This window comes from Microtus oregoni, unplaced genomic scaffold (assembly GCF_018167655.1).
Source record: "Microtus oregoni isolate MIOR12 unplaced genomic scaffold, Mior012 000023F_ref0000262, whole genome shotgun sequence".
NCBI classification, from domain to species: Eukaryota; Metazoa; Chordata; class Mammalia; order Rodentia; family Cricetidae; genus Microtus; species Microtus oregoni.
The window spans coordinates 14,944,895-14,970,796 of record NW_024543082.1 but is presented as its reverse complement, the minus strand read 5'-3'; the positions used below and the strand labels follow the sequence as shown (position 1 = coordinate 14,970,796).

Genomic DNA, 25,902 nt, shown 5'->3' with positions numbered 1-25,902 from the left:
TGACTAGCTACAATTAGGAAGATTGAAAACTTTAGGGTTTTTGTTCCAAGCTCATGTTACTCATTTTATTGGTTACAGATACAGTAGAACCACTCTGGGTGTGTATATAAGCTTAGTAGCTACATAGTTCACTGTGATTTGTCCCCTTTGCTTTTCTACACAATAGCTATGTCAAAAATAAAAATGCCAATCTGTCTCACAGTTTTATTGGTTAGAGAAGTAAAACTGCAATTCCAAAGACTTGAAAGTATAAAGATACAAATTTTGTATTTCAAAACCAGGCTAATGTTATGTGAAACAGGTATTCATTCATTCATCTTTTAATTATCATCATTACTAGCATTACCGAATTATCCTAACAAACAAATGAGGACAAAAGTTTTATTCAGGAATCCCATTATATAGTTATAAAAAACTAGTTAATATTATTTCATCAGGAAAGCCACTTACCAGGGGCGGTCTAGGCTGTACAGCTGCAGAAATAACTCCAGGGCAAACTGCAGGCATTTGAGGAACAGTAAGTATGGGTCTAAAGAAAGATTCCTTCACAAGGGGTCTTCCTAAGAACTGCTGTATCTAGCATATAAAAAAATTAAATAAAATAAAACTCTGTACACATATAGAATTGTTTTTATTTTGGTATGGACAATGCTTTAAAATCAGAACAATGTAGGGGTAAAACACGGATTGGAAATTCAGATACGAAGTATATTGGAAGCAATGAGTATATCAAAATCCTATTTAAATCTATGAAAATTTGAATGAGCAAAGGAAAAAGATAGAATAGAAAGAACAATAATAAAAATAATAGAAAATTAAGAGTTTATCACGACCCTCTCTGTACCTGGTTGGATAACTCGGGATGCCAAAGTTAAAATAAGTTAAAATAAAATAAGAGGCTTAGATGAAACGATCTTTAAGTTTCATCCACAGAAGCTAAGTAACAAGATGAACCCTAAGAGAAACATATAAAGATCCCCTTGGGAGAGCCGGGCGGTGGTGGCGCACGCCTTTAATCCCAGCACTCGGGAGGCAGAGGCAGGCGGATCTCTGTGAGTTCGAGACCAACCTGGTCTACAGAGCTAGTTCCAGGACAGGCTCCAAAGCCACAGAGAAACCCTGTCTTGAACCCCCCCCCCAAAAAAAAAGATCCCCTTGGGAATGGGAACTAGACAAGATCTCCTGACAAAACTGGGAGCATGGGGATGGGGCAGAAGAGTGGGTGAAAGGGGAGGAGGCGCAGAGAAGGGGAGAGGGAGAAAACTTGAGGATTCAGAATAGAAACGATGGGGGAAGGACAGAGACGGAAAGAAAGAAAAGAGATATTTTGATTGAGGGAGCCATTATGGGGCTAGCAAGAAACCTGGCACTAGAGAAATTCCCAGGAATCCACAAAGATGACCCCAGCTAAGACCCTAAGCAATAGGAGAGGGTACCCAAACTGGCCTTGCCCTATAGACATATTGATAACTATCTTTTTTTTTAAACTTTAAAAAGAAGCTTTTATTTATTTTGTAGCATGTGCATTACAGGAAACAAAACACAAGAAGCCAAGAACAGTCACCCAGCCACATGCAGCTCAGCTTGCTATGTCCCTCTGGGTGCTGCAAGTGTACATACATCAGGTGACTGAGGTTACACAGTATGCATCATGCTTGCCCCCACATTGTGATTATTCACCATCTAAAACCCCACGCTACATGAGTATGTTGATAACCAAGAATACACCACGCCATCTCAATCTGTCAGACAAAGCTATAATCCTGTCTTCCTTGGCAACAAAAATTTCATAGAAGACAAAAATGGCAGCAGGCCTCTAGATAGAAGTACTGGCGAAGTTACAATTAAAATTCTGCATTCCCTCAATGCTCAGCTTACAGGGAAACACAAAGCAACAGAGCACATAAGCACAGCATTCCTAAGTTTATCTTCAGATCTATACACTAAAATGTGAAGGCATGTTTCTGCTCAATAAATGTATTCCTATGAGCACTGAAGATGCACCTACGGCAGGGGTTCTCAGGATGTCAATCTCAACAGCGCAGTGCTGCAGACCTCGCCCTGTGAGCCTCCCTGTCCTTCCAGTCAACCTAGCAATATGTCCAGACACGGCTCAATTCCATGTTCAAGAGGAACCTTTTCTGTCAAGCTATACCTTTAACCATATCCACTCCTTTAGGTCATTTATGAAGTTCAGATGTTGTGGACTGAACTTTGAGCACAATAAACACAAGTATCTTCCCAGCAATGCCTATATGGATCTCTGGGTACAGTGAAAATTGTCTTCTAGATATGGTGGTCCTAGCCAAGAGCTCTTCCCTCATTCGTCTTCTTCTCTGTCCATCTCCAGTTCAGGATGATGCTAGTGACAAAGGGCACCTCTAGAAGACGGCCTTTCCAAAAGACTAGCAGGACATTTATAGTGGACCGTTCTACTTCTAACACCCTTTGGGCACTGGGACTTATCCTCTAACACTTGGCAACATTAACGGAAATGCACAGGGGGACAATGGCAGGACAACGGGGAACCAACCAATAGGCACAGCACCTCACTCGGCACTCTTCTTTCCCCTGCCCACCTCTACCACCTGGGAACAGCATCTGCTCAAAGAACACGTCTAACAGTTCCATTCCAGTGTAACCATTCCTATGAAATAACAATCCTTAAAAGGTGCTGTTAACCCTCTATTTTCACCGTGTGTGCATTTTTTACATTTATGGATTAGTGCATATGTGTAGGCACATGCATGCCACTTTGTATGGAGGCTAGAAGACAATTTGTGGATCAGTTTCCTCTTTCGTGGATCCTGGAGATCACATTCGGGTCACCAGTTTGTGGCAAGCGCCTTTACCTGCTGAGCACCTACCAGTCCATTATGCACATTTTCTTACTGTGTGAGACAAAGCCCTGGCTTGTAGCCCTGGCTGGCCTGGGACTCACAAGATCCACCTGCCTCAGCCTAGGATTAAAAGCGTGCGTACTACACCAAGTTATTATGCACTGAAAAGCTTAAAGACAAGATGTTTCCAGTAACACTTCCATTTCCCCAGCATATGTACAGTGCGGGGCAGAGAATAAACCGCTCATCCCTAACAGACCCGAGAGCATTGCTCTGGTCTAGAACCTCCCCACCTCTCTTTAACCCAAGGGTCAGGTTTATGAATCTGTCATGGTTTCGTGGGGATAACAACCTCACTTCCTCCATGGTTTTAAGAGTTCTTTCCTATGAATTTTAACACAGCTTTCAAACACTACTCTACTCTGTCACATACTGGCAGCCTCTTTCCCTTCTAGAAGACTAGGTGCTGCATATCTGACTCGTCCGTCTTCTGTACACATGATATACTGCAAAATAAGAAGCACAGAGAAAAGGGACAATGACTAATCTTGCATCACCAAAACTTACATTAGTATTAGGCCATTATACATTTTCTTTCTTCCTCCCTGCCAATCCAGCACAAGTCTGTATTGCTCAGAAGAGATCTTTTCATTCCATTTCCAAAAGATGGCATTTCACGAGTTTAAACAGGAGAATCTACAACATGTATTATTTACTACATCTACCTTTAACATACTTTGTGCACTTCTAAACACCTAGAAGGACTAGATGTTTCAGATGAGGACATAAATTTGTCCCCTATATACACAGTAGTGTGGAAATCACACACATGTAACAATGGTTAGATCTCAAAGTGTCTTCTGCTGAGAGCATTCTGGTCTCTGACCTTTTTCTTCAGCCCCTCCCCTGTATCACAAGACACAGGCACCTGTCACTTGGACAATACTTTCACAACTCTTCAGAAGACAACCTTGGTGTGAATTTTAACAATGAGTACACAGAAGGTGTTAGTTTACTAACTCTACTTTTGTCATTTGCTAGCAATTTAATACCTAGAAACTAGGTATCATAAATGAGGACCCCTTTGTCCAGTATGTACAGTATGTACAGTGTAGCAAAGTTAAATGTATATAACATACAGGGTGGTGGGAAGCTAAAAACGTCTAGCACACTAATGGGATCTTTTTGCAGTTCCTTCCCTCCACCTCCTCAGTCCACTGGACAAGTCAAGCTTGTGCACTGTTCTCGGAGGTGGGTTAGCAATTCTACTTCTAAACATAGTATCTCCAGTTTTTCAAAACTATTTACATAAAGTATTATTCTACTACTTCTACTTTTAAATGTATCAAACACTGAAAATACCTAGACAGACCAGGTATCTCATGTAAGAACTTATCTGCTATACACACTACACTGGCAAATAAAACTGTATGCAAAGCAATAGTTATTATCTGATGTATCTTCTAAATATAACCATCTGGGTTTTGACCCACTTTCTTCTCCCTTCTCTGCCTTCAAGCCAGCAGACAAATAGAGACATAGGCAATGCTCAGAAATAGCTGAAAAAATTCATATCCCCAAATCATGTACAGAGCAAATTAACAATGTGCTAATTTTACTACTTTGTCATACATTGGCAACCTCTTTACCATCTAGAGATGAGAAGCTGAAAATTTTAGGCATGTGTCCATTATATACAGACTACACACAGCAAAACAAAATGCAAATATATAGCAATGATATCTGAAAAGGAACTGACTCTTGATAGCTATCTTAAATGTCACCACAGAACCTTCATCCAGCAACTGATGGAAACTGGCAGAGACCCACAGCAGAGCACTTGGCTGATCTTCCAAAGTCCAGTTGAAAAGTGGGAGGAGTGAGAATATGAGCAAAGAAGACAATGATGAGGACACCAACTGAAACCTGAGTTAATGAGAGCTCAACCACTCCAGCCAGACAGGGAAGGAACCAGCATAGGACAAAGCTAGACCTGCTGAATTTGGATGACAGGTATGGCTGGGGCAGACTGCAGGGCCACTGGCAGTGGCATCAGGATTTGTCCCTGATCTTTGTACTGGCTTTTTGGAACCCATTCTCTCTGGATGTATACCTTGCTCAGCGTGGATATAGTGGGGAGGGCCTTACCTTCTCCTGAAGAGTTCATGGTGGGTAGGGTAGAGTGAACGGTGGAGGGAATGGGAGAAAAGGAAGGAGTAGGGACTGGGACTGGTATGTAAAATGAAAAAAGATGGTTTGTTTCCTTTTTAAAAAATAAAGTGGGGAAAAAAGATCCACACTCAGATCTAATAATATAAGACCCTCAAAGGTATAATATGAATGTATAAACATATAATATCTATAAATCTCAAAGTTCTCAGTGAATGCTGTACATGTTGAGAAACAATACTCAATAATTGCATTTAAAAATCCTCAAAATTATCCACAGAAAAGATATCTGTAAGGAAGCTGCCATTTGATGGAATCCGGATTTTAGTTTTAAAGACAATAGAAGAATGAAGTAGGGCTCATAACAAGGGATACTCCATCACAGAGGTCCCTTTAGGGTGCGCTTGTATTTCCAAAGGGGTCTTGGCAATTGTTAGTTGGAGAGAAACTTTGGTTTGTTTGTTTTTTTTGAGAATAGAAGGGGACAGGTTTAGAGAATTTTTGCAGTGTGCTAGATCTAACATGATCATAAATCGGAACAATAATAATTTGCTAAAATAGAAAAAAACATTAACAGAGCTCTAAGTTATGATCTTAAACAAAGTGAAAAGTTAATGGTGAACTTTATAGTGTGCAGACAGATTGACACTTGATTCTTAATCACCAGGGAGCAGACACTGTATGCCTTATAGGTAAAAAAGGACATTCTGAAACAATTAAAATATAAATTTTAACTAGATACTAAATATTAATATAATCAGTAATTTATAGTTTTATTATTTAAGATAATGATGTCATGATTATACCTAGAAAGAGTTCCTTATCTTTTAGGATATATATCAAAGTATAAATGGATGAAATTATATGATTACCAGAGTTTGCTTTATAGTAGTCCAGGGAGAAGGAGATGATATAAAACAAGACTGTCAACTGTTAATAATGTTGAAGCTGCATTTCATTTTTCCTTAATTTTTACATACATTTATTATGTAAAATCAAGTTACACATGAATATAACATATATATGTAACTATATAGGAAATTATATATAAATTTCAAGTTTTTGTTAAATTTTAAAATGATGAGTAAGTGGTGGGTACTAAGTCTGTACTGAGGTCCTTTTGAGAACCTCTACTGCCAATTTAACAATAATTCTCTGAGAATAATTATGGACTTTTCCCTTCTTCTGCTTCCTAGCACATCATGAAGTTAACTGCTCTTCCATTCCACAATCTTCTTGCCATATGGACCCCACTGACACTAGCCCAAAAGATGTTCTTCTTCCCTTGTTGCTTTGTTAGATACTTCATCATAGAGACTATAAACCAAAAGCAGAACACTAGAATTCAGTAGTGGGTCTCACTAATGACTAAATCTGATCATATGGTTTATAGGATTTTGGAACTGGTTGTGGCAAGAATTTGGAAATATTTGACAAGAAAAACTCTAGAATGCTGTAAGCAGAGCTTAATGGGTCATTTTAGTGAACGTTCAGAAGACCAGAATGCTTATAGTAATGTGAACAGCAATGGAGCACAATAATGAAGTTTAGATGGAAATAGGGCTCTACTAAGAATTGGACAACAGCCATTTCTGTTACATTCTAGCTAATAAGTGGTCCTTGCTATACTCAATAGTGAGTAGTAATGAAGTTTACAGAGCATGAATGTCAACATCAAAAGCCACCTGCCTCTAAGTATCTTATCTTTCTTTACTTTCTATATTCAGACTTACAGTAAAAATTATCACCAAATAATAACTTAAAAGTTCATGGAAACTATTTCTGAGATTAAGTACTCTAGTCTCTAAAGTACACAGATCAGTACATCCAGTTAAACCTAATGGCTCTTAATAAGTGGAGTAGTGGTGAAAGGGGAAACTGCCCTACTGTCAAAAACACAGATTAGAAAAGTTAAAGAAAGTATAAGGTACAAGGTGAGGGGACTGACTCTCTAGTAAGCTTTCTAGGTAATGCTTTAGTTACATAGTTCTAACAGAAGAGAAAGGAGAATTCTGAGCATTCGTGAGCGATCTCTCACAATGTATGTAAGCTCTAGAGGATGAAAACTGCACTTCTAGACTTCATATGCCTGATTAATAAGAACCAGTCTCAGTCAAACTCTATCAGCATGGAGGCCACCAGTAGCAACTGGTGTTTAAAACATGAACTTAATTCCATTTGAGTACCCACCAAACATACTGTATATTCTGTATTTTACACCTTATCACTTATCAAAATGAAGACAGCAACTTTCCAAAATGCCAGGAATCTTACCAGTATCTCAGGACTTGGTGGTGGTGGGGGAAGCTGGATTGGAGGCAAGGTACTCAAGGCAAACCCTTGTTTCACCTTATTGATTTGTTCATTGTACTGTGTCTGAGAGAGAAAAACACATTTTAGACAACCACTGACTTTAAAGAAACAGCATATAGTAGCGTTTGATTTGAATAATCCAACATAAACTAGTAGCTCTCAACCCACTGGCAGAAAAAAATATAACAGTTTCTGACATAAAAATAATTCTATAGGCTTTCATGCCCACAATTAAATAGCTGTGTTTCAGGGGTTTATTGATAAAATACAGTGACATAATTCAGTTTATTGTTTTTCCAATGTTTCCAGGTTCCAAATAGAAACACTGATACAAAGTGAGTATAGGATCTAAAGAGTTTAATACCTATAAGAAACACAAACACATTTTAACAAAGAACCAAATACATTGTCAATGTTCATTTTTTAAAGTAAAAGGAAAATGTTAGAAAAAGATTAATTATATATTCATAATTTTATCTATCTAAAAATACTTCAGCTCTTTCTTGTTACAGTTCTATAAATGTTTTGTTCTCTTAGAATTTGGGAGTAGGAAAGGGGAGGACAGAAAAGAGAGAGGGAAAGAAGAAAGGAGAGGAAGAGAGAGGAGAGGAGCAAGTTTACTTTGGGAAATTTTAATGTTTTCAATATTTTTTGGCATTATTCCCAGTTCTCTTTGTTCATTTTAGGAAACAACCCATTAGAACCGGATAACCTTTTTTAAATGTAGAGATTTCCATGCAAGAAATAGGTTTCTGAGGATAATATTCTGAATACTCCTAAAAGTACTTTTAAGTACCACTAAAGACAAAGGAACAATGATCCCAGGGAGAAGTGATTAAAACCATCATTTAAAAAGTGGATAAGTCTATAGTGTTTTGAGGCAGCTCTTTGTAACTGACCACCACTGCTTCATTTATAGATGTACGTAGTATGGATGTAAAAATATGTTAATCAATATTACAAATGAAGATCTTAGGACTATGACTATAGTCACTAGAATAGCTTTTTCACAGTCTCAATTCAATTAAATCAGTAATTAAGATTCCACATTATAGAAAAATTGTATAAAATGTTAATACTAAAAATGAATACTGCTCTATTCGACATTTCACTTAATTCTATAGCTGATTGGGACATTTAATTTTGTTTGACTTTGAAATTCTGAGAAAGCTAGGTAAGGAAAAACTTTTGAGTTATCTTTTCCTGGAATAAGTATCTAAAAAGTCACACATTTGAGTCTCTAATTTATATCTAACACTAACTATATGAAAACAATTACAAACAGAGAACATAAAAGTTTGCTGAGGTTAAAAATGTTCTAAAGTTTCTCAGCTATTTGTTGTTAGTGTTAGACGTTCTTCCTGTATGTAAGTATACTTCAGCACTCACCCTCAGGTATGCAATCTTGTTTCTAACATCTGCCACAATGGCATTCCAGCTGTCCACAGCAGCCTTTAATTGAAGTGATTCTACATTGCTGATATAGAAAAGGAGACACAGTGAAGCTTTCTTTATATATAATATTTAGGTTTCCAAAAATTTCAAAAGTGTTCTCTAGTATTTATGTCAATAATATAAAAGAAAATTATTCAATACTAGCAATTACCTCAAAGGTTAAAGAAACATGGAAAGGTTTGTTATTAAACAGAGAAACTGGCAACATATACACCCGTTCTAAGGGAAGAACAATACACAAGCTTCTAGAATACCATTTTTCTTTCCTATCTTGATAATACCCAATCTATCTCCAATGCAGCAGGAAAGCAGGGAATTCCAAACAGGGAAGCTATCTTAGTAGGTAAAGCAATTTCAATCTCAAGAAAGAGTCCCATCTTGGAGGAAGGTTTTGGATCATGTTCATGCTAACCCTGATATCAGAGTCAGAATTGATCTATTTAGCTCTAACATAATCCATAAAATTAAAGTGTTTCTGAGATGACAATTATAAAAACAATCACACACAGAGATACAAACAAAACTAATGAGCACTTTCCTGTGAGGAAGAATGCTATTACTGCCCTGATGAAGTGCAAAGTATGTATCAGTATAGCAACTGTTTATTGGTATATAAATAGTTAAGACAGGAAAAACTCAGAAAGCTTTAGTGCATACAGTTTCTAGAAGAAATTTTCTGTGGATATCCAAAAGGGCTATCTATAGCAGCATCACCTCATCTACATCATGAGCCCCATATTCTACAAAAGCAAAACAAGTTAACACCAAGCTCAGACAAAAAAAGAGCTTCACAACACTCTAATTTGTACAATGTTCTTTCTCCTTCTGGCAAGCAAAGACTGATCACTCACAATCGTACCTTCTCAGCTTTCGTATACATCAGTATTAAACATAATGGTAATTTTAAAAATGATGACTTTTATAAAATAATGTTTTGATCTCAAGAGATAATTAACTCATTAAATTTTAAAGGTATACCCTGTAGGATTATAAATTTAAGTAAAATTTCATGAGGTTCATTTTAATATCTGAAAATTAATATAGCAAAGCAATAATTGTCATTTATCATGTAACATTAGGTGTTATTACCAATTTTTTCATAAACATATTACAAAAGCACTTTAAAAATCAAGCATTAGTAGAAAACAATTATAAAACAGTTTTTCAATTAGGATCTATCTTGTACGTATCTGGTCTGCATGCATGCCTCTCACTGGGGAGGAAGCTGCCACTGAATTTAGTACTTCTCAGAAATTCAGGAAATGAAACACAATGCATCAAGAACAAGGAAACAAACAGACCCAAGAGCTTGGGATTACTCCAATGGCTGAACACATAAGTAAAATCCATCAACTCTGGAGATATCTGTCCCTCTCTGAGGTTGTAGTGAATTAAGAAGAGAAAGTTACCTTGCTGCCATGTGAGTCACCCTGGCGAGTTGATTGAGGCACTCCTTTTCCGTCTGCTCGAGGTGCAGTAAACCAAAATCTCTACGACACTGTAAGAAGTATACCTACAGATTTTTGAAAGAGAAAGAAATTGAAGTAAGCATCTTCTTCTTAGTCATCTTAAGAAAACCAAAATTATTTTTCAGTCTCTCCCAGAAATACTGCAGTGTCCTGACAAGAAGCATCAAAAATGTTTTCTAATCCCGGCAACTCTGCAATTGAAGTCATTTTATTCAATAGTTACTGGGTCAGTAAGAACCTAAGAACATTACTTTTCAAATTTTTCCCATATACTGGACTAGTCTTGAAAACTTTAAAAGTGGTGCTTTGGTCCCAGAGATACTAACTTAATTGATAATAGGGATAGCATCTAATATGCAGCAAAGTCAGAAAATATTCAAAAGAAATCCTGCTGTTTATATGTTCATGATGCAGGGCTACAGAAGTACAGAAGTAATCAGACTACAGAAAAGGCACTGTCCCAATTGTCCTTACAAAGCTTCTGGTCCAATATTTGCCCCACAGCAGGAAGACTTACAACATCATTACCAATGTACTATCATTTATTCTAAAGTTTTAGCTATTAATCACTCAGTAATTACCAAAGTGAATACTCTTAGACAGCATGTTAGAAAGTGTTTCCTAAGATTAGTAATACAAGCACACAGACACTTTTAACTAAAGCTCTGAAGAACAAAGAAGAAGCATGAGCCAAAATGTAAGGCATTTTTTTTTCCTTTGTGGGGGTAAGGCTGCAGGACTGTGTCCATGGTGTGCATGGATTATCATTCCTTGGTTGTTCTGGAATCCCAAGAACACTACCAGGGAACAGAGCCTACCAATGACAAGTGGCAAGGTTTGTAATGCTTTCTGATGTCAGCAAGCTCTTCAAATAATATGAATCTTACTATAGAGCAAGTTTCATTAGCTAAAAATAAAAATTACATGTACTCATTTCTTCTGAGACCCTAGCTGTGGTATTATAAGCTAACTTTAACAGTATTCGGTGACTTTCAAGGATTATGGAAAATAAACTGGCTTTTGACACTGGTGCTTATTATGATATTTATGTATTTTTGGAAGATTTGTATTGGACATAGCAGAGAATGTGGTATTACAGCAATAGTGAAATGTTATTTTTACACGTATGACTTACTGACTGACCTAGCTTCATGAGAATTAGTCACTCACTATAAATATTTGATTTCTTGGACTCACTGAAGGAAAAACCATAAAATTAGAAATATTCATGTACTCACATGCCAGTGAGACAAAAGGGTCTGAGGAGTTTAAAGCTGTATTTTTCTGAATGATACTAAAATATTTTATTTCTGTTTATTCAATCCAATTTTTTCAACCTTTAATTATACTAAAGTAAACCTATCTCTTCCATTCCCATTTTCCTTTTACCTCAGCTGTTAAGGCTCTATTAGTTTCTGCATTCAGTTTGTTTAAATATGCTTTAACTGTGCTTTCCAGATTATGTTTCTCCATTTCCCACTGAGATCTGAAATGAATGATTGTTAAAAATTAGCAACATTACAATGACAATACTTTTTATCATATTCAGAAGACTATAAAACTATCACACGAAGGAAATGTTTTCTTAGAAAAGTATACAAAGCATAGAAAAACAAGAGAAGACATTGTTTAAAACTTATAGATATTCTTTACAACCAAAAATACAGAAGTTTTAAGGTCCTTAGTACAGAGGCTATGACAAAATTCTAAACCCATAATCTTAAAATGAATCTTACCTCCATAACCTATTAAATATAAAACCTTAGACAAAAACAATATATTGAACTTCTGAATTCTCCTTGACAATTCATTAGTTGAAATCTTCAAGCCTGTTCTGTAAGTTTCCTCCAAGATTTAAACATTCCATCTTGCAGAAAAACCACTTAAACAGTGAGGTATAAACAACTTGAAACAGCTTCATGAAGTCCCTGAAACTGACCAGATTAACTAGGCCCCTCCTTACCAAAGTAAGTAATAAAAGCTAAGAGTCCTTCTCAGAAGAGCAGAGCCAAGCTGCAAAATCACTCTGAGACCAACCAGCTACCTGGAAGAGGTTTAGACCAACTGAGACACCTGGAAAGGACACTAATCAACCGATAAGATACCACAGGCTATGCAGTGTGATCCAGGTTTCCAATTTTGTGACCTGTCACTTATGCTGATGGGCCTTTGTGATGCAGCTGTCTTTGAGACATTTCTGCTCCTATATGTAACTTCACATTCACAATCCTGTAAGAAACCCCAATAAAACTCATCTGGTTCATCAAGCTGGACTTTGGTAGTATCTGTACTTTGTCGTGCATTCCCTTTCTGGGGTGAGTAGATATGTGTGCTGTATCTTCTCAGGAAAATTTTGTCACACAACAAACCCCAAAGTAAGAATTTTGGAGGAGGCAGTACTTTTTCCCTAATGAGTTGGACACAGAACTTTGGGAAGTAATATGATCAATAAAGATGAAGCTGTTATGGATGGGAATAATACTTTATTTTAAATTATGGTTTGAGATAGCTCTACAGCCCTACTATGATGCTAGAGCAAAATGAGAAGATGTAGAAGACCTGCAAGGAGGCAGCAAGCCCTTATTAGATATGAAACTAGGTGTCACTCCAACTTGGAGCCATCAGTGTGTGCTGTTACTAACTGCAGTCAATAGTGTGTAATAGTAGAGGAACATGTGAGCGAGATGCTTAGTTCTCTGTATTTAGCTTCTACACATGTGAAAATGGACAAAGCTCTATCACCATGAAAAAAATTCCTCTGAATCTAATTCAGAAAATATACATAAACATTCCATGTTTGATATTACGTACAAAATGTTAGCTATTGTTTTTAAATTTTATTTAACAGTGCCTGCTCTTGCATGAACAACAGCAGCCATGTAAATCCTTACCCTTGTAAAAAGGAAGTCACTGCAATTAAAGTTTACTAGTTAATTAGGTATTTGGATTTCTTACCTTAGAATGAAACTGAATTCCATAGGTTGGAATATAAGAGAACCATACTGTATAGGCAATTACAGACTGTGGAACCTCTGAGGATTCTTTCTTTTTTCCCCCATCCCTTTCGAGCTTCCTACACTGAAATCTCAGAATTACACAGCCTACAAACTAAATTTTGCCTTTAACAAGAACTGAAAGTGTAACTTTATAATAAGCAACAGCACAGAAACCATTTCCAATGTTTTGTTAAGAGAAATACACTCAGATTCTTAAAAACTTAAAAAACTGTTGGTAGGGAACATGACACACACACACACACACACACACACACACATACACACACACACACATATATATGGATGGTGTTTACTAGGGAGAAAAATATAATATATTTAAGCAGATACATTACCTCAACACACACATTAACTATTATGGCAATAAATATTGTATAAAAATTGCCTAAAATAAAAAGTACATTCCATCAAAATAAAAAAGTTGTGCTTTAAAGATATCAGACAAATGGAAAAACAACTTACAGAACATGTAAAAATACTCAGCTCAAAACTGTGTACAGGGCTGGTGAAGTGCTTCCCTAGAGCACTTCCCTAACATTCATGAGGCACAGCAGAAATCCTACTTGCACTAAAACATGCAAAGAACTCATAGCATTCAGAGGTAAAAAGATTCCAAATTTTAAAATAGGCCAAAAGTCTGAATAAAAGTTCACTTAAGAAGATAAAACTTAGAGGGATTTAAAACCAGTCAGTATGTTAAACGAAAGAAGCTAGTTACAAGAAGCCACATATATAACTGCATTTATATGAGATGCTCAGAATACACAAATTCAAATGACACAAAGTAAATTAGTGTTTATCAGAAACTAAAGGAATAAGGAGGGGTAACACTACATAAAAGAGCACATAGTTTGTTTTAGAGGTTACAAAAATGCTCTGAAAATAGACAGTAGTGATAGTTATGTACTTCAAAGACTGTATTAAAATCTAGTGAACCACATGTCCTAGCCAGGTGAATTTTATGCTATATGAATTAGTGAATCTTGGTAAAACTTGCAGCTAGCAGTATTAACAGAAGAAATTCCAGTTTTTGGTGTAATTTGCTGCGAGACTGCAACACTGCTGACTGAACTGTTCTCAGTTTTCTCCAGTCAGAGTTACAATAAATATACCACCTTCCAATTTGTCTACACCTCTTTCTATTTATACCCATTAACCCAATGCAGTTGCTGTTATTACTCAATCTAATGTGCAAAAGTGATGTCTGGATAATAAATTATTGGTTATTCCAGCTAAAATGTTGAGTAACATGCAGTTTCAGAAAGGGAGTATCAACAAAAGGAAAGCTGTACCTTTTCATGGAAAGTTCATCTTTAAGGCTCTTAATTTCATCATCTTTAGCATGGATTTGGCGCTGTAATCTAAATATATAAAGAAGTAAATCATAAAACATTAGAAGTTACGCATAACACAGAAAAGCTATAGCTGAGAAATTGACTCAGCATGTCTTATATAAATCACAAATCTTAGCCTTGAAAACAGCAAATTAACTTCTATACCTCATCTATTTGAAATTTATCTATCTTCTTATCCTGACTTCGTCAGAAAATCACATAAGGCCTCTATAATTCTTACTGTGCAGTCACACTGCCATCTAGTGGCCGCAGAGAGATTAAGACTAAAGGAGGCAAATTCAGAATTTTCACTTTTATTAAAAGTTTGACTTACTTGGACACTTTATTGATTCCAAAAGCTACTTGTTGGTTAAGAGATACAATAATTTTTTCTTTCTTTTTGATCTGCATTTGATTTTCATGCCACCTGAATGTCACTGTTTTCAGTTGTCTTTTGTAATCCTGTTCAATGAAAAATAGTTTCCAGCATTCAAGTCATCAAAAAGTTGAAATTGAGGTATATTTTAAATGAACTTTATTATAAAAACATTTGCAAATAAATCAAAACATTGCATACTCAAATTAACCAGATTAAAAATCTATGGAATGTAATGAACTTATTCTATATGATTAGCATTGTCATTAAAATGGGAACTATGAAGCTCACATTAAATATTTAATTTTCAGTATCAAATATTTCATGCATTTATCCACAACAAAAAACCTATGGTAAAAGAACAACTTTATATTATTTTTCACAACTTATCTATTTATGCATATTTAACCAACCCGTCCTCATCCCCTTCTTCAGTTTTTTTATTCTCTTCACATTATGCTGTACCTACATGCACACTTGTTTATAGATATAAATATATTTATTTATGTATAAATAATTATATATATACATATATATTATTGACTAGGTTATACATATGAGAATGAGTATGCACTTTTTTCTGAGATTGCGTGATCTCAATTAATATCATACATAGAAGTCCATCCATTTTCCTGTAGATTTTTTAAACTTCATTTTCCTTTAGAGTTAAATTGTATTCATATATGTGTATATACATACTCTCACACACATATACGCATCAAATTTTCTTTTTCGTCTTTTATTGAAAATAAATTTTTTTTCACATAGTATATCCTGATTATGGCTTCCCCACCCTCTACTCTTCCCAGTTCTTCCCCACAACCCCTCCTTTTCTTGATCGACTCCCTTTCTGTAACACATTAGAAAACAGGCTTCTTAGGGGTAGTAATAAAATATAATAAAACAAAACCACATCAGAGATAGACAAAATATGGAATGCTTCACTAATTTGTGTGTCATCCTTACACAACGGTCATGCTGATATTTTCTATGACATTCCAATTTTAGTCTATGTGCTACTGAAGCTACCATCACCCAAATTTTCATTCATCTACTGATAGAGAAGACTGACCTCAGTTCTCTGCTATAGTGAATGAACTTGCAAAACCCATGAAGAAACATGGGGTGTGCAAATATCTGTGGTAGGGTATAGACTGCTCTGAGTATATGGCCAGGAGCAAGAAGGACGGGCCATACTGTAGTTCTACTTTTAGTTCTTTGAGAAAATTGACACATTGATTTCCACAATGGTTGTATTAATTTGCACCCCCACCAATAATGAATTAAGGTTCATTTCACTGAGTTCTTTAAAACAATGTCATTGAATTTAAACATTTGAAATATTTATTACTTCCCTTAGATTTAATGACAAAAGTACTCACTTCACACTCACACTGCAATTTATAAAGCTGGTGCTGACAAGCAAGTCTTTCCCTTTCAGTTTCTTTGCGGTCTGTACTTTCCTTTCCAGATGAGCCCTTAAGCAAACGGAACAATCATATTTATTTCCTATTAAAAAAAACACTAACTTTTTTTGCAGGGTTTCTACTGTATATAGTTTCCATCTATAACAATTCCCCAAAACGGTTTACTTCCCGAACAGCACTCATTAAATAATACAACTGTACAACAGCTGTGAGTTCCGGCTACTGCTGAGTGACACTTATGCTTGCTACTTGAAGCTTATGTAATGCTCATATTTTTATAGAAATCATATGATGAGGTACTTTCTATTTTCATTTTTTTCTTTTTTTCTTTTTTTCCCGTTTATTTATTTATTAAAGATATCTGTCGCTACCCCGCCACTGCCTCCCATTTCCCTCCCCCTCCCCCAATCAAGTTCCCCTCCCTTGTCAGCCCATAGAGCTATCAGGGTTCCCTGCCCTGTGGGAAGTCCAAGGAACCCCCACCTCCATCCAGGTCTAGTAAGGTGAGCATCCAAACTGCCTAGGCTCCCACAAAGCCAGTACGTGCAGTAGGATCAAAAACCTATTGCCATTGTTCTTGAGTTCTCAGTAGCACTCATTGTCCACTATGTTCAGCGAGTCCGGTTTGATCCCAGGCTTTTTCAGACCCAGGCCAGCTGGCCTTGGTGAGTTCCCGATAGATTATCCCCATTGTCTCAGTGTGTGGGTGCACTCCTCGCGGTCCTGAGTTCCATGCTCGTACTCTCTCTCCTTCTGCTCCTGATTTGGACCTTGAGATTTCTGTCCGGTGCTCCAATGTGGGTCTCTGTCTCCTTTCATCGCCTGATGAAGGTTAATATTCAGGAGGATGCCTATATGTTTTTCTTTGGGTTTTCCTTATTTAGATTTTCTAGGATCACGAATTATAGGCTCAATGTCCTTTGTTTATGGCTAGAAACCAAATATGAGTGAGTACATCCCATGTTCCTCTTTTTGGGTCTGGCTTACCTCACTCAGGATAGACACATTAGACTCAATGTGATGACAGTTTTACCCCATTTAGCTCACATGGAAGTAGGAAAAAGTAACTGAGATGACAGATAATTGTACATCTTGTATCTTTAAAAAAATTTTAAAGATACACTTTTCATTCTGAGCAGATACAGAGATTGTTAATGCTACCATTGTCCACAAACCAGCTATGCTACAAAGGGATAGATCTGTTTACCCTCATCTTTGATGAAAATAGCACCTACCTGATATGATAACATGTGAATACCCTTGGTTGATATTACAGGTCAATAATTAATATCAGCTTATTATGAACTGTGACATTTGACAGTCTGAAACTCACATATTTTTTTTCCATCTCAAGTGTGGACTCCCATATTCCAATCGTACTCTCAGCACTGACACAGAAAACTAACATTCCAAATAATTTGAACTAAATGTCTATTTTCATTTTAAGATATTAAAAGGATTAAGTAAGTAACTTACCTATGTTTGCAGACAGTAAATGGAGGAGCCTGAATTCTAACTCAGGCAATAACAACTAGTATTCTAAATTACAGCAATGCACCAACTTATTTTAATGTTCAACTTCTCTCCTATATTATAAACAGTATACATTGGGACCTCATTATAGCAGTTATCACACCTTGCAAGTGGCTCAATGATTTTTAAATAAGTGAATAAACATTTTCTGCAAGTATGTGACATTTTCATTCTCATTTAGATTTCTTCTGTATTACTGGACTAACATTAATGGCCCCATAAGTAATAGCCAAAGTTGCATCAATTCAGTATGTGTGTGTGAGTGTGTGTGTGTGTGTGTATTCTAATACTACAGTCAGGGATTTATTCACATCAACTTGACCCTTGGGGAGTGGATACCTGTGATGCATCCACATTTTAAACCAGAGAGTAGCTTACCACTAACTTCAAACATGGTGTGTTTGTAGATGTGTGTGTGTGTGTGTGTGTGTGCGCGCGCACATGTGCGTGCATTTCAATCCTTCATCTACTTTGTATAGTTAATTACACTTTTGAGCACTAATATTCTTATCATTTCAAGCAGTGGCTACTACCAGAAAAAGAACTAGAAAAAATTGGTATACAGTAAGTGCTTTTCAGTAGAAATTTCATGGTTGTAACCAAGTTTAACTAAAAGAAAATTAAAGTAGTTTTGATTTTTATGACGTTTAATCTAGTGGGATTTAAGCTAGTTAATGTGTTGTCTCTTTCTTATTTGTTCCTTCATTCTCTTCAGAAATGACTTTTTTCCCCCCAGAAATGCATTTATCAACTTTGCCCAGTAATTAAGAAATGATTTGTGAGCACATGTGAAGTTCGGAATCTCAATGATTGTTTTTGTAATCCCCTTTGTCTTGCAATACCCCCCTTTCCTGTTTTTGTTGCTTTTCTGCTGGGCTTTTCAAAAGACAAACTGCTTAAAGAGCCTAGAGAAAACAAAATTAGTTCTTTCTACAAGGAGGACGGCACAGCTGAGCCCTCTCCACTGCTCACCTGCTCTATCATGTCCAGAATATGCAGTTCGTCCAGGCTACAGAACTTGTCCTCAGCTGCAGAATCATCTTGCGCATCGCTTGCATCAGTCTTTATGTATGTACTGAGTGTGTACATATCTCCTTGTTCTGTATCCAGTTGGTCATCCTTTTCTATCGTATATGAGCTATAATGGGGACAAAGTCAAAGTGAACTTTCATAATGGTATAGTGCTTTCTTTATAGGCTACTTCCTCTCAAATTAACATAATACTGCCTTGTGAGATACTCTGTATTAGAAGGTTCATGGTCAAAGTCTTGCCAGTGCTCACACTGTTCTTTTCTCTTAGACGCTAACAATGGACATTAACATATATGAGATAGTATTTCCTCAAAACACCTATTTAATGGCTCATAGTGGTGTTTCCAAGAATTGTAACATCACAGAGTTTATTTTTCAAATTACAGCTATTAATTAACATTAGTTACTTTGGAAACAGTATTTTGAGACAGGATAGGAAGCTTTTCCACATCTTCAATATTATACTGTCATCAAAATTCATACATTTACCCCAATCAAAGAAAGTATGTATATATGTCGGGAACATAAGAATGATCTATCCATTAAAGTTAAGTATTAGTCTATGGATATAACTATTTTATTAAGCATTAAGTCACTGTCTGAATGAGTTAGTGTGTTAGATGACTTCGAGTAATGTTACAGAAAAAAATGGTTATTTTTACAAAGTTAATAATAATCTAACCTTCAGAAAATACCAATTTATTAAAACAAAGAACTATTTTTCTCTTTGGAAGTTTCCAAGAAGGTATCTGTGTATTACTTAAAAAGCATACCTTAAAAACACTAAGAAACTATTAAAATGTAAATACTTACCCTTGTTCTTCTTCTGAGTCCTTATCCTGAAAAGACAGCATTACCAGAATTAGTAATCTGTATCAACTACTCTAGCTCAACACAGTGATAAGACTGCATTTAGGTGTGTTTCAAACATTTACAAAACTAAACATTTTGTAGAATTATGCTACATACTTATGTATCATCAGTCAATTATGAAAGAGAAATGTGAATTCTATGAAATACATAACCACAGTATATGTGATGCAATTTTTGTAATTCCTACTTATCCTATTTTCTTTTTAAAATAATGTTTGTATCTCATTAAATTTATTTTATAATCTTGATTTTATATCATTGATTAAGATGATAGAGGTGAATACTGGACATGAGTTTATATATATGAGGAAACCATGGGACAGAGTGTCTGTAATATCCATTATTTCTACAGTAACAAAAGGATTTTTGAAAAACTACATGGAAAGAAAATAAATCAGACAGACAATTGAAGAATCTTATACATTTACACAACAAATTGGGAATATTAATAAGGAGTATTGACTTCTACTATCTATGATTCTGAGTTGCCTATATAGGTACAAGGCTGTTTTCTCAGTTTTTCATACTAATTTCTTCTTATCATTTAGGAATATTGACTTCTACCTTGGTTCTAAATATCTGAATACTAGAGATGTATACCTGACATGAAAAGACCTTTAGTTGTTCATACTGAGTGCATCTGACAGTTGATCGTTTCCCAAAGCCCACTTTAGCTCTTCCCATAAAAACTTTAGTCTACTCTAGCCTCTTAGTACAAATCTCTGCAATTCTCTCTATATTGTGACTACCAATTTAAAGGGCTGGATTCATTGTCAAGTTTCTTTCTTCTTATGGCTGCCACATAAAACAAAACAAAACAACAACAACAACAAAAAAAAACCCTAGTTTTTTTGTTTGCTCTAAATCTGTTAGGAGATATGCCATATTTGATTGCTTTTCTTGCAGATAACTCCTGATAGGCATTTTTAGGGCTACTGTTACAGTTAGGTCCATAAGTTATAAGCCAAAACAACAGAGAAAGTAGGTTGCAATTTCTCAATGAGACTTTGTCATTACTTTGTATAACAAACAAACTTTCTTATGCTAACCATTTTCATGAGAATTCTGGATTAGACAATGAGGCTGGCAGCTTTCAGGGCTTCCTGTATATACTACAGAAGTATATACACTGTTGCACCAATTCTGACAATGATTGTGTAACACAAATACAACATAACTACATGCCTAATTATTTTTAACATTTGTAAATTACTTAATGCCAAGAGTAAAATATAACATAAATTTATCTTGTAATGCCAAAATTTCATCTTAATAAAACTATCATTTTCAAAAGTAGCTCAATTTCTTTAATAAAACTAAACTGCAAAAACCCAGAACGTTAAAGAAGCAGTCATTAGATACACACTAACTTATGGAGTATGACCTTGAGACGAAATGTTGTCTTGGAAAATATATATCACTAATGATTTATGCTATACCTTATTAAAGAGGACCTATTAAAATTACACTTATTTTTAACGTAATTTTCATAATAGCTATTGAGTAAATGTTATAATGGTTATGATAATATGACAAAGGAACTGATGTTTTACTTGGCACATTAAAATGTTATTTTATTCTTAATCTTAATATTTTACAAATTAACCTTCATTAAGCTTCATTCATCATTAAAATGTTTATATACAATGCAGTGGCTAGTAAAATAAAAAGCTGATTGTAGTTAGAGAAACTATAGTCAGTTTATGATACACATAAATATTAAGATTTTCAGTATGTTCCAGATTAGAAAAACAAGGATTTTTCTTTTAACCACAAAGTTCAGAGTTTACATGGCATAAATACTAGCCATATGCCCCATTAAAAAGTTCCCATTTTTCTTATACTTATCAAAGCAAATCAGAGATGTCTTAATGACATCTATGATCTATATAGTAACTTTTCTTTTTGGAAGCTGACAAAAGTCTTGTAAGATTTTTTAAAGCTTTGAGAAAAAAAATTTTGGATACAGTGGGGATATAACAAAAAAAACTGCTATTAAAATAAGAAACTATTTGCTGAAGGATATTTGTACACGGTATGAAAATGTATTACTGCGATTGGTGTACTATCTAGGCAGGAGGTACAGATGGGACAAAAGAAGAGAAGGGTGAACTGAGGCATGCAAAAGATGCCATGGAGACATGGAATGAGTCAGACACCCCGAATGGGAAAGAGGGAAAAGCCACATGGCAGAACGTAGATTAATAAAACGTAAGGGTTAATTGAAATTATAAGAGCTGGGGGAACAAGTCTAAGCTAAGGTCAAGCTTTCATAGTTAAATAGTAAGTCTCCATGCTATTATTTGTGAACTGTTGCCCCCCCCCCAAAAAATCTGACTAGAGCCATCATTAAAAATGAGAGCATATTGTGGAAATTAATGAAATGAAAAGTGACTCATTTGAGAGTTAACTTTATAAATACAGATGTATATAAATTTATGTTCAAAAAGGTTTTAAATAAATAGTATTGTATGTCCATCTGGAAGAATTTAAGTTCTAACTGTGACTTCATGTATTAAGCTTCAGGTATTCACAATCCGACATCCCTCTGTTACAATGTCAATGCAGCATCTTACCTTTTTACTCTTAGTTTTTTTCTTTTTCTTTGTTTTACTTTTAACCTGATAAGAAATAAACCATTTATTTAGTATGTAAGTCAAGCTGTACAATGGATATTATCTAATGTTTCTTCTAACTACTGAAGTCTGTCTAATACTTATTTTTCTAGATTTTTATAGATCATGTTTTTCTACAATTTTATGGAAACAAGTATTATATTTGATTTAATCTCAATCTTCTACCCTTGAAAAAGAACACAGAACACATACCAAACAATAACAACAAAGAAAGAGAGAAAGGAACTTTTTAAAGAAAAAGAATATATTCATACACATAAAAGTTTCAGCCAAAGAATAAATCAGTATCTATACAGTAGCTGTTAAGCCATCTAGATTTTATCTAGATGATAATCTCTACTACTGTGTTAGAGATATCGAAATATCTCAATATTCTTATTTCTTTATCTCTTCTACTCTTACTGTATCTTCTCCCTCTTTCCTCTCCCAAATGTACTTCCAATGATAGGTAATAAAAAAAAAAAAACATACTCCCATAGCTATCACAGAGCTTGACTTTTGGTAAAACAATTACTAAAGGATGTTGTAAGTACCACCATTACTGAATGGTAGTAAGTAATGGGCAAAGAGTCATTCCAGTCAGACTCTGTGTGAGCACTGTTGCCTTCAATGTTCTGAATGTAGTACATGCAGAATAAGTTCTTCAAATTCAAATATTAAACCTTGTACCTCCAGAAGATCTTTAATAGATTCTGTTGAAGATTCACTAGGTATTGAGGCTACATCTTTATTTAGTTCTGCTAACTGCATTTCAGTGTTTGATTTCACATCTATACTGTATTCCATTAGAGGTGGACTCAACTCTTCTTCATCATTCTGTAACTCTTCTATATCAATACCTAAATAGTAAAGAGAAAGCTATAAAATCTAGTGGCAAAGTTTTGAAAAGTTCAATCTTTTGTTATAATTATAAAAATACTTGCTAGACCAGCAAGACAATGCAGTGGGTAAAGGCTCTTGCCATCAAGCCTGATGACCTGAGCCCGATTCCCAGAACCCACATGGGAAAGGGAGAGAACCAATCCAGAAAATTGTCCTTTGACTTCAACATTTGCACCATGGCGAGCATATAAACATTTAATTATTATATGAAAATTGCAACAGTTACTTACTCATAAAACACAGGCATGCATATAAGAATGGAACAAGCTAATATGAATCAAATATTGATATTTAAGTAAATTCCAAGTTTTAGGTATTTTTAAATTCTGCCATTGACCTTATTAAAATGCAACTAATATTATTCTATAAAATATAAATGAGACATAAAGAAAAGGAAAAACTCTATCATTTTCTCTTTTACTTTTTCATAAAATATAAGTGTACCATATTATATGACTACTTGTTTGAATCCTTGTTCTCTCCTTCATTGTCCCAAAGATTTAGCCTTAAAACTTCCCCAGAGATGGCCAAACTTTAATCTCAAACACATGGTATTGTTTTCTAAAGAAAAACTTTTATTTGAGAATGTAAATTACATTGAGAATGTAAATTTAATGTATAATTATTTATTTAAGATTTATTTGTACGTGTTCATGTGCATGACTGTGCTTGTATCCGTGTGTGTGTGTCTGTCTGTGTGTATCCACAGAGGCAAGAAGAGAGTATGGATTCTCTTGGAGCTGGAGGTATATACGTATATAGGTGATAATAAGCAGTCTATGGGTGATGGAAACTCAAGCGTGGTCCTCTGCAAGAGCAGCAAGTTCTCTTAACCACTGAGCAATCTCTTTAGCCCCCTAAATTTTATTATTTAAAGCCTCTGAATGGAAATTACTAAACCAGGCAGGGAGTCATGTGTTGCAGTCCCAGATATCCAGATACTTATGAATACAGGAAGAAGGTTTGAACATAGCTTGGACAACACTGCTTATAAGAACAACAACAAAAGCAAAACAAAAACAAAAACTAGCTTTAAAAAAAGGAAGTGAAAACTAGCAATTCACCACCTGTCCCTGGAATACACAACTACTGACAATGGCTTATGAAGACAATAAAGCTACATAAAGCAGCACAGTTAAGCAAGTAGAACAAACAGGCATTTCTGCCTGCTTAAGTCCTGAGTATAAAAATCTTGAGCCTCATCTTTGAGTAAGACACGTGGAAAGCACTAATGTCAAATTTGAGTAAGGCAAAGACTAGGATCAGCTGACCAACAGTATAATCATATAATTCTTATGTAAGATTTTGGGTAATGTACAGTTTAGTATATAGTTTATCTAAATAGATGCCAAAACCATATTTATGTCTTATGAGTAAAAAAGGTCATTTATGCATTTTGGGTTTAAATGTACTTACGCTGAGTGCCTGTTATTGACTGTAGAGCAATTCCTATGACAAACAGAGAAAAAAAATAATTAGGAATGTGATTGCAAGCACAACCAACCTGTATCTGACCAGGATTAAGAAATGCCAGAAATCCTTTATAGAGAATTTATCTGTTCCATAACCACCTAGAAAAGAAGCAGCACTGCTCACTAATGCAGTTTAGATAGGTACAATCTGACTATCATATAATAGCTATAAATCCAGGATTTAAAAACAGAAGTAAAACAAAACAAAACAAAAAGACAGTTCATAATAGTTAAAACCTGGAGCATCAACAAACAACTTTTTTTTTTTAGTTGAAATACAATTACATTATTTTCCGATTCCATGTCTCCTCTCCTACCGATTTTCCCCTGCTTCCTCCCTTTTGAAATCATGGACTTTTTCTTTAGTAGTTATTGTTACATATGCTTACATATAAATACGATCTATTCAATCCACTTAATGTTACTGGCATATGATTTTAGGTACTGGATAACCAATTAGGGAACTCATTTCTGAGGAACACTATTTCTCCTACTCTCAGCAATACCTTAGTTGCACATAGTTCTTTGTCTCAAGGTGGGTCCCTCCAGAGATTTCCTCCTTCCATATTAGTGTATCTACTGGAGTTGTACTTCTCATTTCTGGATTAAGCAGTTATATTGTTAAGGTGTCATGGGTGATGCTTCCCTGTCATTTCTAAAAAGAACAATTTCACAGCCGTTTTCCTGATCCTCTGGCTCTTCCAATCTTTCTGCACCCTCTTCTGGAGTGTTCCCTGAGCCTTAGGTGCAGGGGTTGTGTTGTAACTGCATTAGTTGCAGGTGTACACCCATCATCACTTAAACAAACATTTTACAAGCAGCAATTCTTATTATTAGTCTAAAGACTGTGAAGGAAATCATGAATTTTACAGCATGTTCCTACTGAAAGTTTGAGTCTTCTAAGCCATAAAATTTACTCCAAACATGACTCCATTCCCTGTCCTATTCTATTAATCTACTATCTATGGTATGTAACAGGCTGTATTAGACCCTAGAGATTAAATATTAAAGGTTAAAAAGAAAAAAATCTTCATGTAGATACTGGATGTTGGACCTGTAAATGAAAACTGAAATTTT

General features: G+C 35.3%; 1 protein-coding gene and 1 non-coding gene across 4 annotated transcripts in view; both read right to left on the bottom strand.

The window, feature by feature from the left end:
• Positions 1-25,902, bottom strand: part of Dzip3 (DAZ interacting zinc finger protein 3) — an 80,813-nt gene that overhangs the window by 7,369 nt on the left and 47,542 nt on the right. For 2 of the 3 annotated variants that reach the window (XM_041672984.1, XM_041672986.1), the window contains exons 15-27: positions 24,770-24,802; positions 23,141-23,310; positions 22,412-22,456; positions 19,776-19,801; positions 18,903-19,068; positions 16,353-16,448; positions 14,929-15,056; positions 14,553-14,621; positions 11,636-11,732; positions 10,187-10,290; positions 8,712-8,799; positions 7,284-7,385; positions 451-576 (exon numbers count right to left, since the gene is read on the bottom strand). In XM_041672984.1, coding sequence (XP_041528918.1) covers positions 451-576; positions 7,284-7,385; positions 8,712-8,799; positions 10,187-10,290; positions 11,636-11,732; positions 14,553-14,621; positions 14,929-15,056; positions 16,353-16,448; positions 18,903-19,068; positions 19,776-19,801; positions 22,412-22,456; positions 23,141-23,310; positions 24,770-24,802 — 1,250 coding nt within the window. Of the gene's footprint in view, positions 1-450; positions 577-3,104; positions 3,347-7,283; positions 7,386-8,711; positions 8,800-10,186; positions 10,291-11,635; positions 11,733-14,552; positions 14,622-14,928; positions 15,057-16,352; positions 16,449-18,902; positions 19,069-19,775; positions 19,802-22,411; positions 22,457-23,140; positions 23,311-24,769; positions 24,803-25,902 lie in introns of those variants that run through there. The other variant, XM_041672985.1, reaches the window with a different exon arrangement.
• Positions 15,896-16,005, bottom strand: LOC121462082. The gene has a single exon (XR_005976257.1). It is a non-coding gene; the product is annotated as a U6 spliceosomal RNA (small nuclear RNA).